The following is a 17,878-nucleotide window of genomic DNA, read 5'->3' as shown; positions in this document are numbered from 1 at the left end:
CGGGCCAGCCCGGCCCGGACAGGCCCTCCCGGGGCAGGGCCGGGGCAGCTACAGCCCCAGGGGCCCGGACCGGCCCCTCTGTAAGAGTTATTTTCAGCGAAACACTAGAAACGGGGGTCCTGCCGCGTTCCCTCATCCTGAGCGGACTGCCCGGCCCGGGGGAAAGGGGCCGGGAGCCGGGCGCGTTTCCTGCGGCGCCGGTCGCTGCTGTGAGACTCTGCGCACCTCTGCCTGCATTACCTCTCTGCCAGGACCCGTCCCCTCCTGTTTTCCGGGCGGCTTCCCTCCCGGTCGCGGAGCGGGGCCTTCGCGTTGCGCTCCCGCAGGGAACGCGACACCGCCCCGCGGCCTCGGGCTCGGCGCTGCGCATGCGCCCCGCGGCGCCCGGTGACCGGCGGCGGAGGGGCCGGTTCGATGTCGGCGGCGCCACGGGAGCTTCCGGGAAGATGGCGGCGTGGAGAGCGGCGCTGGCGGCGGGCGGCCGCGCTCCGCTGAGGGGGCGGCTCGCCGGGCTGCGGCCTCCTCGGACCCTGCGGCGCCCGCCCGGCTGGAGGGTCGCCGCTGCCGCCGCCCTGGTTGGGGGAGGTTCCTTGGCGGCATGTTACAGCGGGTGGCCGGGCGTGTTCCCCACGGTGCTGGCTCAGGTAAGGCAGCAGCATCCCCGCTCCGGCAGCCTCGCCTCTCGCCGGCGGGCAGGGCCGGGCGGGCTGCGGGGAAGGGCCGGGACCTGGCGTCAGAGGCGGGTGAGGCGCTGCGCGTCCCGGGGCCGGCCGTCGGCGGGCGCGGAGGAGCGGCCTGCGGGCGGGCCGGGGGCAGCGCTCGGCTTGCTCCGCGCCCTGAGCTCCGCGCTCAGGTCGTCCCACAAGTAATGGGCGGCCTCGGCCCCGTTGGCAGCAGCCGGGATGAGCGCTGTGCCCCGTAAACGGACCGTTCTCACCTCACGGACGGGAACTTGGCTGTTTTCCTGAGGCAGGAGGCGGGGTTGGCCTCAGCGCTGAGCGTTCCCTGTTCACTTGACAGCCGTGGTCGTGCAACCTGATGAACCTGCGTGGTCTTCACGAGTGCAGGGGCTGTTCTGAGCTCCTTGTTTTGCTGGTAACTTTCAAAGCTTATCTTCCTTCCACGCTGCCCAGTGTTCATATTGGGTACTGTTAGACAGTTTTGCACCTTTTTTCTCTTTAAAAAATAATATTGCACAAAACCAGTGCTTTTATATTGCATACTTTGTCTGAAATGCATCACATTTAACAGTTTGGAACATTTCCTCTTACTACATTCAAAAAGTGTACTATGCATGTTAAAATATTGTCTTGGAACATCAGTGCACACTCAGAAGGTTACGTTCAAGGATAGATAGTCGTTACTGGCAAAATAATCTTTACAAGTTCCAAAATACGGTTATGCTTCCCAACTTTATTATTTCCATGGTGGTAGTGAACTTTTCCCCATTCTTCCTGCAGAAAATAAGTTAATTAGAGTTAGTTAGGTATTTGAAGACTGGAAGACCTAAATGTCTTGTAGGCCAGAGGGCTTAGGTGAGATGGGAGGAGATTGTCAGTGTGTGCTTGCAGTACTGTTTGTTTATTTATTTATATCTAGGAAATTTTGGAAGTATTCAACAGTTTGTATTCTTTTATATTTTTGTCTTTTAACAGATATTGAACAAACTGAACTGCAGGCAGGTGAATAGCAACCTTTATCTTAAGTCAAGAACAAATAATGATTTTTATTTTTTTTTTAATATTTTAGTCTTAAATTGTGTAGAATTCTAAGCTGCATCTCCTTAGGAAGCTCCGGTTTTTTAAAATAAGCATGTTTCTAACTAGATAAACTGTTAAGCCTGATTCCTTGGACAGCGCATGTTGAGACTGGTTTTCTGCATACAGCTCCTAGTGAGGAAGGCATCCATTATTCCACTAGAAATCCTAAAGGAAGTTTATCTCCTTGTTGTAAAGAGTCAACAGAATACGATTTTACATTTAGTTATGTGATATTTTTCAGCAGCATTGCATTATTTTTAAAAAGTCCTGCCATTGGGACCAATTTCATGTACCTCTGAGACTCTTGTGTGAGTAGGCATCTATGTAGTTGTATATAAAGAGTGTTAAATACAGGAAGTAATCACTTTTAAAGGGTGTTGAGTGAAGTGATTTAGTTCTTATGCTGGTGTGTTCATGGCATACCTTCCATGTAACGTATGGACAGTCCTGCAAGTACACTTTTTCGTTCTCCGGGAGAACTCCAAAAGTCTACAGCTTATTTAATTGATTCATTTTTAGAGACAGTGTATTGCTGGACTCTGCAAATGTTAAGTAGTCTATTCAATTTGAACTTTTCAGTTTTCCAGTAAAAAGACTGTTGAAGATGCTACGCAGTTGCAGGCAAATGTTCCCCATGTGTCTTGTACTCCATGTTGCTGTGATTGATGTATTGAACTTTCAAAAACTACCTAAGAACTGGCCGTGCAGAGCATGACTCTAAGGCAAATAAACTGAAAGTGGAACTGGATTGTAAAACAGAGTGATGGAGCCAAAGTAGCAGGCTGTGAGACTTTTGAGCAGTTTAGATGCTACTTGTGGCTTCTTATTGACAAAAATAGGAAATATTCAAAAGCAAAGCAGACTGTTGAAATAAGTATATCACTTTTATTTTATGTTTTGGTGTGACTTTTTTCAGTTCAGAGCTTATGCAGTCCTGTTAAATTGAGATGCTTTTCACATTCTAACAGTGGATAACTTTACTTTCTATTATTCTTTTTCATTATAATTGATCTTCAGCAGCCTTGCTCGAGATTGTGCTGGCAAAAATTCTGAACTGTATATTCACATTGCAGTATGTTAGTGGAAATGTTTGCAGAATAAGTATGTGAAATATTACAGTATTTGACATTAAAGAACCTAGTTTTCATTATCATTGTGGTAACAAAGTAATATGTAGTGGAAATGTTAATACTTCTATCTCATCAATGAGGTCTAGCATTTGCTCTTGAGAATGCAGTGAGATTATGCTACAGTGCATCCCAGTTTTTCTTGGTAATATAGTCTTTACTGTTGAATCATAAGTATGAAGTGCTGCAAAATGGGAGGTAGTTATTTAAAACAGTTGACAAAGTGAAGCTGGCAAAGTGGCAATGTATCTCCCTGCTGTAGAGAGCCCACAGAATATTATTTATGTTATTATGTTTAGTTATGGGACATTTTTCATCAGCGTTACATTATGTTTAAAAAGTCCTGTCGTTAAGAAAAATTTCATGTATGTATGGGACTCTGGTGTAAGCATAATTGGAGCCACTGAATAAATTCTCATTCTTGTCCTAAGCAAGATGCAACAACCATTAATAGCTTTGTTGCAGAATCAAAGTCTTCATTGTAAATACTTTCCGTTTGTTTAGTTAAGTAGTTGAAATTGCTAAGTCTATATAGATTGTTTCTTTAGTCTTAGTAAAACTAGTCTCTATCAAGCTAGTCAGAAATTTTTCAGCTATGCCTTATTCTAGACAACTTCAGAGATGCAAATTACTGTTCAAGTTGGCAAGCAACTCATCAAAGCTAAATTTCTGTAAATTCAACATTTATTATTTTTTCTAAAAATATTCATTATTTTAAAATAAATGGTTGGTACCTTTGGCATCTAGTTTCTTACAATATTTATTTAATTTCAGTCCTCATGTGCTGCTGCAGTGGGCTTAAACCTGCTCATTGGTTGTTATCAATTTTCTCTTCTGCTCACAGTGAAAGAAACCAAGACTGTCTACAAGTCTTTGCAGAATCAAAGGTCCTTTAGGGTCAGTTAATCTCTTTTCCTTTTGTGATTTTTATGCATGATGTCTGTTTTATTTTTTAGTGGTTTATATTTGGTTACTCTTTTCTAATGTAATTGTTGTTTATTCTGGCAATAAATTTTCAGTTTGGGGCTCTTAAAATTTTTTTTATTCCCCCCAGTTTTAATCAACATTTTCACTGCCAGTTATCTATTCTGACAGCTCACATTAAGTGGGTAGTATAATAATAATAAAGCTTTATATATTTAATGTAAAATTACTTCAGATGTAGTCTTTCCTACTATCTCTTAGCTTCACTAAGTGATTTATGAAATTATTTTTGTTCTCTATCTTGATTTGCTGACCTACTGTTTTGAAACATACAACTAATATATATTGGAATAAGTTCTCTTTGTTGATTGTAAATCTCTACTGTACAAAGGTTCTTATAGCAAAATCAACATGTCTTTTAAATTTTTTTATAGATACCAGATTTTAATTCTATCTGCAGTTGTTATTTACCAGTGGAGCTATATTGACAGTATCCTAGATCAGATATAGCCTGTGAGGGGAAAAACTAGATCAATTTTTTTCAAATGAAATGAACTAGTCAGCTTCTGTAAAGTGGGGGGAAAGGGGAGAGGGTAAGGGCTTTTGTTCTGCCAGTCTAACTTAAAATGGGGATTTATGTTGAAGTTCACCGAAAGTTTATTCTGTTATCCTAACCAACAGTCAGGTCAAAATATACAGGCTGCACTATAGACTGCAGTGATACTATAAAATCTGCTTTTATTCTGTAGTAGTGTAGTTCAATTGACAGAATTATGCATAGTTTGTAACCTTGATCAGACTCGCAATATTGTCTACTGTGTCTTTATTATATCAGAGTTTGAAGTTTGCAATACTCATGTGCATTATATGGCCTAAAGCTATTAGAATTCTTTGCTTAAAGTGTGCTGTTTATCACAAGTCAGCTTTGCAGTCAGTTAGGTTACCTTTATCAGGGTCAAGAATCAAGTATGTAAGTGCCAAGGAGTGTGCAAATGAATTTGGAATGGCAGGCACCGGGAGGCTGTAGCATTTTGTAACAGGCGATGAGTCCTGCCTCACCACTCCTACTGCATTTGGAACTTACCGAGGGACCGTATCTATTTTGTACACGCACAAACTGCAAATGATAAGAAAACTCTGATTAACAGTGTCTTCTGCCCTTGCTGAGTTTTTTTTGACACATTGAGCCACTAGCTTAATAAAGAAGAATATTTTACAATTTGAATCACCCCTGAAAAGTTGCCCTCCCTGCAAAGTGTTATATTTGGTGCTGAGTCTGACTGTTTTCCAAATTAGACTTAACTGGACTTGTTATTAGCACACACATGAAGTTATGTGTGTCCAGAGCTCTATTTGGTGCTGATAAGTGTGATTTTGTTTCAATATTCTTTTCCTACTGTTGTGAGAGCGTTGTTTGGTACTTAAATATTTTAGACTGCTTACCTGAGGTAAAGAGGAAAATACAATTTACAGCATTTTTGTCTGCTATTGTTAATGAATACTTTCTGTTATATGATTATAATCGAATTGGTTCTTTTTATGTTACCTTTTCTACTACTGCTTGTGTTGCATCAGCAATGTGCTACATTTCTTCCAGACAAGAAGGGACTAGATTCCTGTCCTGGAGGTCTTAAATACGTAAATTGTATTTGATCATACTGAAAATATTAAGATAATGCTTATAACAATAGTTAACAAATCATTTGTGGCATTTTTTTCGTGCGTGTCTGTGTGTGTGTGTGTGTTAAATCTCCAAAGTTCTCATTTTATCTAAAATATGTTTATTGAAAGAGTCTTTTGGACCGTGTTAAATGTTTTATTTCACCTTGAACTGAATTGAATGTTTCACCGTTTTCCAGTTTAGCGCTTGTTAAGGGAAGCAAAGAAAAACCACACATGGTAGTGGTGACTTTGTGTGTTGCAATGATATGAAAACTCTAATTCCAAGCAACTGTGTGTAAATACTTCTAATGACCAAAACTGGAGCTTACACTAGTTTTCTGGGATTACATGTGTAACTACCATAAAAATTTATTTAAAAAATGTATACTTTTGGAACTATTGCCCAACACTGTTTAAAGAGCCCAGAACACTGTAGAGGACTCCCCAAACCCCAGTTTTGTTCAGGGAAGACCCTTCTGGTTCTGGCATTACAGAAAAGACAAAATAATCCACTGGAGGACCTCTTCACAAATCTCAGCCATACGGAGAATTCAGGAAGTGCCACAGTTCATAGGATCATCTAGGGAGAGTGCTTAAATTAAATATAACTGTGTGTATGGAGTTTGGTAGAAGTCTCTGGGCTCCCAGGCTTGGAAGCTGATAAAAATGGCTTTAAAAGTTCTGAAGTCCTGTCCATATTTCTTGGTGACCCTTTGAGACGTGCCATGTATCACCACAGAGATCAATGTTGAGTTAGAGTTGTTTTAGACAAGTCCTGCTGTATTGTGCATGGCTTTCACTCCGGTAAAATTTCCAACCCAAATCAGTAGAGGATTTGCAAAATAATGTCAACTATAATCATGGTACCTGTTTAGCACGTTTTTTTCTTGCTTGTTAACCTCTGACATAAACGTGTAAAATATATTCATGGTGTTGTCAGTGGCCTTTGTTATGTGCTTAAAAATAAATGTAATTAGTTGCATATGTGTCAAAAGCAGAATTTTGTTTAAATCATTTGAAGTGATTTCTTCCAAGCAGTGGAATGAAGAAGTGCATAGCTCTGTGATTTTGATGGTTTTTCATACATGCTTTGTAACCAGGACCACTTTGTGACTTAAGTTTTGCTTATGCTACTTTTAGCCCATACTTTCTCACTCAGGTGTTTTTCTGAATATTTTTTGTAATAGATAGTGTTATTTAGGAAGACAAGCTGGGCATAATGACTGCATGGCAAGGATTTTTGGTACTGGCAGATAAAAACTATGTACGTGGCATTTGAATTTGGTCACCAAATAGAAAAAAAAATAGTGTATTTCTCTGTAGGAACCGTTGTTTAATCTGTAGGTTATGTGTAAGTCCTTTAAATTGTGAGACATTGGCAAATCTTATTAGAATGGGAAATATTGTGGGGTTTTCTTTGTGATCTGTTTTAAAAGCCCGGTTCATATTAATGGAAGAACATTGCTATTAAGATAAGGTGTCCTGATAAATATAGAACCTGGGATAAAATTGCATAAGGATTTGTAGTGATGTATGGAATCGCCTGGAGGGATGAATGTGGTTCTAAAATAAAACCAGAAAGAATATGTGCAGTCTTATCTGAGAAATTTACAGGAAGACTCTTGTGCTTACTCCATCAGAAAAAACAAATATATGGGTTTGTTGGATCAAAAATCCTAGAATAGTTTTTGTGTACTAAATAATATTTTAATGTTTATCTCTGAGTCTTTATCCTATTAGAAATTAATGGAAAATGCAGATGTAGCAGCAAGTATAATAGATTACTATTATACATTAAATACTTCTTATTTTTGAGCAGGAAATGGGTAGTAAGCTTTTTATTACATGACTGAGATACTGATAGTCTATAGCTACGTAAGATACAGTTTAACACTATTGATGCTTCTGACTCTGGTGTATTGTGTTAATATATTCCTGCTACATTTTTTCTTTACCATGCGTCTGGAAGCAAACCGAAGTACCACAATATAATTGATTTTGTTCTGTGTATTTAAATGCCTTAATCACATTGTTGCCTCCTAATTAATCTAGACTGGATGAGTTTCAGTTAATGAAAATCCCAAAATATTATTAAAACAGTATGTGTTCAAAAAGTGCATTTTAAAACAACATTCCTCCAGTTTTAAACAGCAATAAATAGGAATCTCCCCTACAAGAATAACTCTTTGGGATTAGATCGCTGGCTCAGCCTACCCTAATCTTTTTTATTTTCCTTGAGTATACTTCAGTCTTTCTGAAACTGTTCCTATTGCACAGCCAACAAGGGTAACCTTAGCTACCTCTTGTTTAATTCTGTATTTCACTGTGTTATGGAAATACTGTATGTATCAGGTATCCACCAAGTAGTCTAAATCAATAACTGACATATTAAATATATCACAAACATCATTCTCAGCATTAGTGACATACAAGCATTGTCATGTTATGTGCCTAAAATAGAATGTGGTATAGAGAGTATGGAATCTGTAGGACCATGATGTTATAGTTAATTATAGACTTAAATATTACTTATGGATGTGCATTTGTTTTTCAACTTTAAATACACAGTATCCTTTTCAGCTTTTTGTATGTGAGATATTTATGTCCTGAAGTTTTTTTTTCTTTGAAAATATTTACATTTATTCACTGTGTGCACAGATCCTTTGTGCAGGTGTCTTCATTGATACTAAACCAACACGAAAAAATTAACTCTTTCATCTGATCTGTTACCTTTTACTTGAATTCAGTCTTGCTGTATGACTGAAGTGATTAAATAAAATCTAACTAACATTCTTTCTAGGCACTTTGATGCATGTGGACAGATAGAGTTAAGCTACATGGTTTGTTGTGGTTTTTAGCTAGTTTTAATTGCAATGTAATAAAAGGTTAGTGTTTGAGAGTCTTTGGCTTTTTATGTGAGTGGACAAACAAAACCAAATAAGAAAATAGCTTACCTGGAAAATAAAAAAACCCCTCTTTTGAATAGAAAAAAAATGCAAAAAATAATATTCTGATTTTTAACAAAGATCCCAGAGAAGAAACTAATATTTATTTACTGGAAATGCATCCTCCAGTAAATACTCTAGATGGTTTCAAAATAGACATTATAGTATTTCTTTTTTAATCTACTTCAGTAGATGGAAGCAGTGTCTTTTTTTTTTTCCATAAAAACTTTGAATGTAGTGCTAGTTGGCTTTTTTTTTCATAAGAAATGATCTGTTGTGCACAAGCAGTAGCATCTGTTCTCCCATTGCTGCTGTTCTGTGCTGTGTTTCAAATGTGTTTGCCGGATTGGTGTGAGAGCTCTGTCTTACACTTCCTTGCAGACCTTCGTGTAGAGGCTGTGGCTGGGTAAATATGGCTGTTCCTTACAGGGGGGTCAGCATCTTGGAAATGTAAGGTAGTCAGAAAAAGAAGAAATGAATCAGAATCTAGTTTAATTTGTGCTGTGGAGATACTTATTAATATATAGACTTCATTGGTGGTAGTTGTAACAATAACATTAGAGTTAATTGTTCTGTCTTCTGCATTGAGTACTTTTAGCTGACTAAATTTTGGTACATTGTAATGCTGTCTAATTGTCTTCTTACTATGGTTTTCATTGTAAGATTACTTAACGTAACTAGGCTTAATTTTGTTTGAATAGTATTCCAGAAAGACACTAGCTAAAGTAATCATCAAAGATAAATGGCAGATAAAACAGTGTGAAATGCTCATTCAGAACACGTCATAGACTGTATCTCCTCACTGCTGATCCTGAAGATCTTTATTACACTATGAACTGAAGGACAAGATAAAGGAGTCCTGTCAGCTTCAAACACCAAGAAGCATTTAAAGTAGTTTCTCAAGGTTTGTGTCCCTTTCAGGGTAGGAGAAATTTCAAGAGTGACTGTCTTGCACCGATGGAGTCTATAAAAAGAAGTTATGGCAGATGTAGCTAATAAATATTATCTTATCGGCACTGACACCTTCCCTACTCCTTTGCCAAATCAGCCAAGAAACTCCTTTGTCTGCTTCCGAAAACTGTAGAGGCTAACTCTAGCATAGAAGAAAAATTTACATGAAATGAAGTCAGTGTTTCCAGAAATAACTTTTTTTCTTAATCTTTCTTTTTTTTCTTTGATAATGGCTGTTAATGGAGATACTGTCGTATTATGTTAATAATCTATTAACAAATTATTATGCAATATTAAAATAAAATACACTGACCTGCATATAAAGCTATATACATATGTATTTATAATGCAAATTTTTACTTTATATGTAGTAAGGATATAATAGTATGCATATGTATAAAATATACTTAAAATACAGACTATGTGAATGCAGTGACAAAAAGTCAAAGTTACGGCATTTAGTGTGAACGTTTCTAATCTGAATTGTCAGCTATGACCAGAATTGAAAGGATGGATTCTGCCTGAGGTTCTGTCAAGGGCTCGTTCTGGTGGCCTCGTGAGCAGCAGGTGGCTGCGCGCTGCCTGGTCAGGCCAGGCTTTGAACTCAACTGCGCGTGTGCACTGATGTGAAATCTTGCCAGGGAGAAAAGTGGAAAGTTTTGTGCTCACCACAGTGAAACAAACTTGGTAATAGTATTATGTTCCCTCACAAAATTGCCAAAAATAACTTTATTTTTCAGGATAAAAGTCTTAACGATTAGGTATTGACCACATGATTCAACAGTCTGCTTCTCTTTTTCTAAAATGTTGAGAATTAGAAGACACCAGAGCTTAACACTATAACTGGCAGAAGAGTTGGCTTGGGGCTACAGTACAGCTTTGGTACCAGTTCCCTCTGGGTTTGTTTTTGGAGCAACCGTGAACTCATCTGGTAATTTGGTGGTTTTTAAGGAAACACAAAATCAAAATGATACTTGATGTGGAGGCCAAGGTACTGATTTTTACCTTTATTTTATAACCTTAAATTATTTAAATGCAAAGTGACAGTGGTCTTAGTAGCCTGAAATTGTCACAAAATGATTTTTTTTTTCCTTGCTCATTTACCTGAGGGGAAGGCATTACAGTATGCTTCTTACTGGGGAATGCAGTAAAGATGATTGATAAAACATCTGGTACCCTTTTGTATTGGAAAATATGCTTGATGGTCATAGGCATAAAGGAATACAGTAATATCATTGCTGTATTTGGGATTAAGTACGAAATGACAGGCTTCTGCTGAATATGTGAAACAACAGGAATAAACATCATAGTCTTGAAAAGATGGGGGGGGCAAACAACAAAAAACAAACAAAAGCAAACCAAAACCAAACTACACACACAAAAAAAACCCCACCCAACCAACCAAACCTCAAAACATGCATAAATTTAAAACTGGTTTCCCAGAGCAATTTAAATGCTTTTGTCTAATGTAATGCATTAATATAAAATTTATATATTTCAACAGGGAACAAATGAGGAGAATTGATACTTTATTTTGTTGTTCACGTTAGAGAGACTTGTGGTACTTAATGCATAACGGTTCTTCATTATATCCATCTCCACTTGACAGTAGCTTTTCTACTTTTTGCGGTGAGTTGTGTCTCCAGTAGAACATCCTGGTGAGTTGTTTGTTGTTGTTTTTAAAAGTTTTGGTGCTGACATGCATACATCAGAGAAAACATTTTTTTCAGTGCTTCAGACAAGTGCAAGATCTGGTTTGTCTTCTAGAAATTTTTGTGTCGCTGATGTAATTCAGAGGAACAGTTGTTTTGTTTTTAATGGTGCAGTTGCAGCAGCTACTTAGAAAAAGTGGACACGTTTTAGTAAGTTTGCAGTCAGAGAAATTTGGTCTTTCATATTCTGATTCTACAGAAATCCAGTGGTTAGGCCAGGGATGTTTATAAGCATGCGAGAAACAACTGAGTGTTGGAAATAGAACTACTTAAACAATGTAAAGATTCCATTTGTGCTCAGCTGGGTGAGCTCTACAATGTGCAGATGCTTTTCTTGTGCTGTGACTTATTTTGTCTGAAATTATTTTCTTTTAACACTTCACCAGATTGTATGACAGTGCATGCACCTATTTTTTCTTAAGCGACAAGTTTTTTTAAGCTCTGCATACTCTCTTCCCACATGGAAGTTTCTCAACAAAATCTTAAAATATGTTGGGATTAATTTATAATACCTAAACATGTTCTATTTTGTGGTGTACAATTAAAATGTGTATTTTAATTTACTATTCAAAGTAAGTAAATTTCTGTATTATATCACAGCTGGAGTTTGTTTTTGTAGTTTGGTGGTTAATGCATGGGTGTGTGTTACTGCTGCAGTGTTTCTTCTTCTGGGAAAAAATAATTGTTCATGTTTTCACATACAATTGTAGTTAAGAACCTCCGTAAAGAAATTTGTGCTTGTCTTTCTTGAGTTCTCTCAAGCAACTTTCTTGAAAAGACTACTAAAGATCTAAAAGTCATAAGTAACAGCATTTAGGCTGTGACCTATGGGGAAGGACTCAACATCGAAAACACCAAAAACTAGAGCAACTCTTCTGTTGCTTGATTTAAAAAAAAATCCGTTAAAACTTTAGATTTTCAGTTTAGCTGCTGAACCATCATGGACAATAAAGAGTGTAAAGTGTATAAAATTACTTTTCCTAGAACACAGTGTTTTCTCTTATTCTGAAAACGCCTGTTGTATGGAATGTTCCTACTCAATCTCCCAGAAAAAACATTGTAGGAAATTGCTGACATGCTTTTTTACTCAGCTGCTGTTAAATTTGGAAAACTGACAATGTCATATTGCCAAATGGTGTTGCATTGTTATTCTTTCATTTTAAGATTTATGTTCTTCTCTTCAGATTCAAAAGTGAAAAATATAAAGAAAAATTTAAAGAGTTAGGTGCACCTGAAATGTTGCATATGTTAATTGAGCAGACTTTGTTTAGCAATAAATACTGGATTCTTTATGTGAACACCTCTAGAACTTGCATCTGTTAATACACCATCTGTTTACTGAGTGTTTATCATGGATACTTCATCTTATAATTTGTGATTAAGAGGTTCCTTGACAATACATCTTCTTGAAATAACATCAATGCATTCAAGATGCATTGTCAGAAATAATGCTTTGTGGTCAGATTCCTCCGTGTAAAAACTCTTAAAGCTGTATATAATGTTCCCCTGTCAATAACTTCCTTTGTGCACTGAGCAGTTGTTCCCTGTGGCAGTGATGGGAGGTACCACTTCCAATATCACAGAGTGCTTGTGGTGACAGCAAACAGGGAATGGTTATCCCAAGAGTCACCATATGTCTAAATCCTTTGTGAGGAGGATTTGTGAGACTAGTTGTGGGAGTAATGGGGCATCTTTCTTGCTTCTTCATCCCCTAATTGCTTGTTAATAAGATCTTTGTGGAGGTCTGGGAGTCTTCCCTGCAGGACTCCTTCCTCACAGCAGACGCTGTGGGATGAAGTTGCACAGGGGGTCCTGGGTCTGCTCTCCTGTGTGTATCCTGTGAGTTGGGTCACTCACCCTCCGTGGCTTCCAGGCCCAGCAGACCTGGTGTGACAGACGGGACAACTCTGCTGTGCCAGGTGCAGCTGGAGCAGCGTTTGCTTCTGCTCCCTCCCTTGCTGAACCAGAGGGGCTGGGCTGGGCTTTGCATATGGGTTTAGAGGGTGACGGGTAGTGGGAAGTAGACACAGTGGCTCTGGGCCAGGCTGTGTAGGGATTAAATTCTGCATGTGGTGTTAATAGGATGGAATCAGACCCTTCCGTATGGTTCAGTAGACTGTGTATGATTGCGTATCACATCTATAAATTCATGTTATGTACATCTGCTTCTGGCTGTCAGAAATATCCAGTTGATCTGACTAGGCCACCACAAGTGGATTTAAAAGTTTCTCGCAGTTCTTTGAAGTGTGTTATGCTTCATGCACACAGTGTTCCTTGTCATCCTTGAGGTCATATCTGGGCTGTTGTTTTACTACTTCAGACCTGGAGATTGTCAAGTTCCCCATCACTGCATGCTCGAGGGACACTTCTAGCTCATTTAGTGTCCCTGTGAATGCATTAGGGTAAACAATGTTAATAGACTCAATATCCTTTATTAGACTGGCTGCTGTAAGCAGGAAGATTACACAAGCTTTTGATCACCACACCAAGCTGTAGAATGTGTCTTCTCTGTCAGTAATCATTGAATAGGCAGATAATAAGTTACTGATGATGGTCAGGTTATGTTGAGGTAGCCATGAGACAATAGTGGTATACATTTGATTGTGAATAGGGTGTTGGTCCTAGAGGCCATACTTTGCGAAGAGGAGACAGGGTCCATGAATAGTTTCCTAAGAATTTGGAGTTAACATGCTAGCAACACCCATGCCTGTATATCAGCTGAAGAATTTTTCATATTGAGATATTTTGCCGAATGTCACAAATTTCCTCTATAGGTAGTTCATAAAAGGTGTTCTTCTGCTTTTGCAGTAAAAATGTCCTTTATTCAGTTTTGGTTCTGCAGTCAATTTAATGTAACACTCTTATAGTAGGAAAAGCAAGGAAGCACAAAGTGGATCTGCTTTCCTCCGGAGTTTGGTCTACTGTATTTTTGGAACTGATGTATGTATAAGGCAGTGAGTAAAGTACCCTGTGTTATTGTTATCTTATGCAATAAGTATATACAATAGCATAGTTCGTTTTCCATTATTCATAAGTATCCATGAAATGTCTGACATTTAAATAAACTCATTGCTGTTCTATGTATTTATAAGCAATTACCTACCACATTACCAAGCTGTTAATTGTAAAACAATACTTTCACAAGAGATTAAGTTGAACTTCATGGTAAAGTCATGCAGTAATCATAAGTGTTCAGAAATCATAAATAAGGCATTAAAATTGAACTGACTGAAAAAGTAAGGTTTTTATTTAAGGTCATGTGGATTCTTCTTATTGGTTTTGAACCTCCAGGCTGGAAACTTTTGAATTGTGAGATACTTTCCCAGTATTGTGAGTAATAATTGACTTTAATGATATCAAATGCTTTGCTAGTATTCATAATGAAACTAATTGTCAGGATCAATGTATAAATACACTTTGTATACCCTGGACTTGAGAATCAAGAGTAGCAAAAGTCTTCATTAGTTCTTTGGTGGCAATTGTTAAATCTTGAAATGAGAAACTCCATTGAACTGCCAAGTTGCACTACTTATCACGGTGAAAAACAAGCCTTAAATAATAGGAAAAGAGCTGTAGAAGCTGATGACTGCTTTGTCTTTTGGAATTTCTAGCTGATTATCCATTTCGTATCCTAGCTCCTTTCCTTATACTGTAAGCTTGCTCTGTGTAGCTTATATTCTTGATCTGTTGAGGGCACGTGACCTTCAGGTTCCTCCAAATGTAGAAGGAAAAAGGATCAGTTCCCACACAGAGGAAACTTGAGAAAATTGTAAGTTTTAAAAATAAAGGGGGAGCAGGGGCGTAATTTTTGTTACATGGAAATAATTTATTTAGCAAATGAAAGCTCAGATTATCTTTGTGTCTGTTGTTTTTGTATGTTGAGATCGTTGTTAATGCCAGAATTCTCATGCACTGCAGCAAAACAGATATAAGAGTATGTTACCTGAGTTTTGAGTTGAGTTGAGGGTTTGGTTTTTGTTTTTTGAGTTGGGTTGAGTTTTGCTGTGAAAGTAAAAGCCCTCCACTTTTTTTTTTTTTTTTGATGGATGTGTGGGAGTGTAGTGTTGCAATTCATTTTTCTCCAATTCTCCTCCTTATCAGCATGGGAATAGCTGTGTTCATAATGTCACACTTGGTGTGAAATTTTGGCAGCCATGTGTTAAAAGTAATGAAGCTGCACTTGAACATAATGATAACTATGCTCAGAAATCCAGGGTGTCTGCATTTGTGTACAGAAAGCCTCAGACTTTCATGTAGTAGTAAGTTTGCTGGAGAACTGGCAGATGTTTTTTTCATATTATTTTTCCGCGGAAAACAAAGCAGGTTGTTGTAGTCTGTGATGTAGGAATATGTCTATTTTGAGAATATTAGAAAGATTTCTATTGCCTAAGATAAGAATAGAGAGGAGAGATAATCTTTCAGAATAAGGAAAAGTCTGAAGGTTGGGGTATGAAATATTTAGGCTCAAATCCATGAAGTTCTGTCTGCATCTTTCATATCACAGATAAATGTCTTATCAACCAATTTATTAGGTGTTCTAGGATGATTGATTTTTGAACAACAACAAAATTCTCTGTAATACTGAAAGTGCGATCTTCTCTTCCTGTCAGTCCAGATATTTAAGGACTTAAAATAGTCTCATATTAAGTAGACATAAGTCCAACTTAAAAAAAAAAAAAAAAGAGACTCCAGAAAGCTTTTTCTTTTTATAAGTAAAATATTTAGATTTTCATGTTATTGTCTCTCTGTAATAAAAATGAGTCTTCTAGGGCTAGAGTGAAAGAGAGGCACAGAATTTCATAGATGCACTGTCTCTCAACCAGATTTGGGTATAACTGGATACAGCAAATATAAATGAAGGAAAAAAGAAAGTCAGTTTTGGAAGGAAACATATCATCAGCTTTTCTATATCTTCACAGTTTACCAATAACTTCTTGAAGAAGGACTGAGTTTTTTCTGAGGCCTAGAGTCAGAATAATTGTTTTTTATGGAGCATTTAAATACAGTTGGTTCAGTGTAACTCATGTAGGCATCTGTGTGAACTGTTTAATTTAATTTGCCTGTTTTAAAACCATTATTAGAATTTGAAAGATAATGCAATAATTTACCAGGTGCTAAACTGGGTTTAAATTCCTCCTTCATGGTATAGCCTTAAATATGTATCTCAGTTGTGTTAAAGATACAAAAGTTTAAAATAAAGAGGAGGAAAGGCGTATCTGTGGTGTCAGGGAGGCATTTGGTAAGCTGATGTATAAAGGGAAGGGAATGGATCTGCTTGGATTCCAGCCAGCGGTGCTGCCGGGAGCGTTCTGCCGAGGCACATTCCGGGGCATTAAGTGCAATCCCTTCTCCAAGCGTGCTGAGCCCTCCGAGTAATCCATCCTCCCTGCGATCCGCTCTGCCGGATCTGGGCACAGAGCTCAGCCTGTTTCATTACTGGTGCAACTTCTTGGTAGCCACTTTTTCAATTCAGGGCAGTGTTTGACTTCTGAACACTTAGACATGGGTAGGTCCATTTGAATTTACTATGCAGGCACTATCAACTTGATGTTACTTTGAGTAGGATGTTGGAATCTTGTTTCTCTTTTAAATTTCTGGGTGCAGAATCATAGAATCATATAACAGTTTGCATTGAAAGGGACCTTCAAAACTCATCCAGTCCAACCCCCCTGCGATGAGCAGGGTCATCTTCAACTAGATCAGGTTGCTCAGAGCCCTGTCCAGCCTGGTATTGAATGTCTCCAGAGATGGGGCATCTACCAGCTTTCTGGGCAACCTGCACCAGTGTTTCATGACTCTCATCATAAAAAACTTCTTCCTCATGTCCTGCCTGAATCTCCCATCCTTTAGTTTAAAACCCCTTGTCCTGTTGTAACAGGCCCTGCTAAAAAGTCTGTCCCCATCTTTCATACAAGCCCCCCTTTTAAGTACTGAAATGCTGTAATAAGGTCTCCATGAAGCCTTCTCTTCTCCAGGCTGAACAACCCCAACTCTCAGCCTGTCCTCACAACAGAGCTGTTCGAGCCCTCTGATCATTTTTGTGGCTTCTCTGGCCCCTCTCCAACAGGTCCATCTCTTTCCTGTACTGAGGCTCCAGAGCTGGACACAGGACTCCAGGTGGGGTCTCACCAGAGCAGAGTAAAGGGGCAGAATCAGCTCCCTCAACCTGCTGGCCATGCTGCTTTTCATGCAGCCCATGATACGATGGGTCTTGTGGGCGGCAAGGGCACATTGCTGGCTCATGTTCAATCTTTCATCCACCAGTACCCCTGAGTCCTTCTCAGCAGGGCTGCTCTCAATCCCTTCATGCCCCAGCCTGTATTGACATGAGGGTTGCCCCAGCCCAGGTGCAGGACGTTGCGCTTGGCCTTGTTGAACCTCATGAGGTTCACATGGGCCCACTTCTTGAGCTTGTCAAGGTCCCTCTGGATGGCATCCTGTCCCTCAGACATGTCAATTGCAGCTTACTGGTTGTAAGCAAACCATCTTAAGAACATGCTTTTTTTTCTGTACATTTTTAATTTTTTAAGCATTATTGTTGATATCATGCAAAATTAAGTGGTTGTGGTATTTCCTTTTAACCTCTCTGTCATATTAGCAACTTACTCTGATGCTACAGCTGTTGGCTACCTTATAGCAACACTGGAGGAAGAAACTGTATGATCCATTTTTGTGAACACAAAGAGGTAGATCAGAAGGAAAAATGAATTCTTCATCAGTGGAAGACAGCTGTGTATTTCAACAAAAGGTAATCAAGCGCTATGGTAAAACTCCCTCCCTGAAGGTGTCCAAGATGG

General features: G+C 38.8%; 1 protein-coding gene across 2 annotated transcripts in view; it reads left to right on the top strand.

The window, feature by feature from the left end:
• Positions 1-353: 353 nt before the first annotated feature.
• The window catches only part of MICU2 (mitochondrial calcium uptake 2), a 141,979-nt gene continuing 124,454 nt past the window's right edge, over positions 354-17,878 (top strand). The window contains exons 1-2 of one of the 2 annotated variants that reach the window (XM_071804176.1): positions 470-644; positions 3,732-3,784. In XM_071804176.1, the coding sequence (XP_071660277.1) occupies positions 599-644; positions 3,732-3,784 (99 nt within the window). In that variant the 5' untranslated portion in view covers positions 470-598. Of the gene's footprint in view, positions 645-3,731; positions 3,785-17,878 lie in introns of both variants that reach the window. The other variant, XM_065830893.2, reaches the window with a different exon arrangement.

The sequence above is a fragment of the Patagioenas fasciata genome, chromosome 1 (genome assembly GCF_037038585.1).
Source record: "Patagioenas fasciata isolate bPatFas1 chromosome 1, bPatFas1.hap1, whole genome shotgun sequence".
Classification (NCBI taxonomy): domain Eukaryota; kingdom Metazoa; phylum Chordata; class Aves; order Columbiformes; family Columbidae; genus Patagioenas; species Patagioenas fasciata.
The sequence above is the reverse complement of the archived record's forward strand: the minus strand, read 5'-3'. Positions and strand labels throughout refer to the sequence as shown.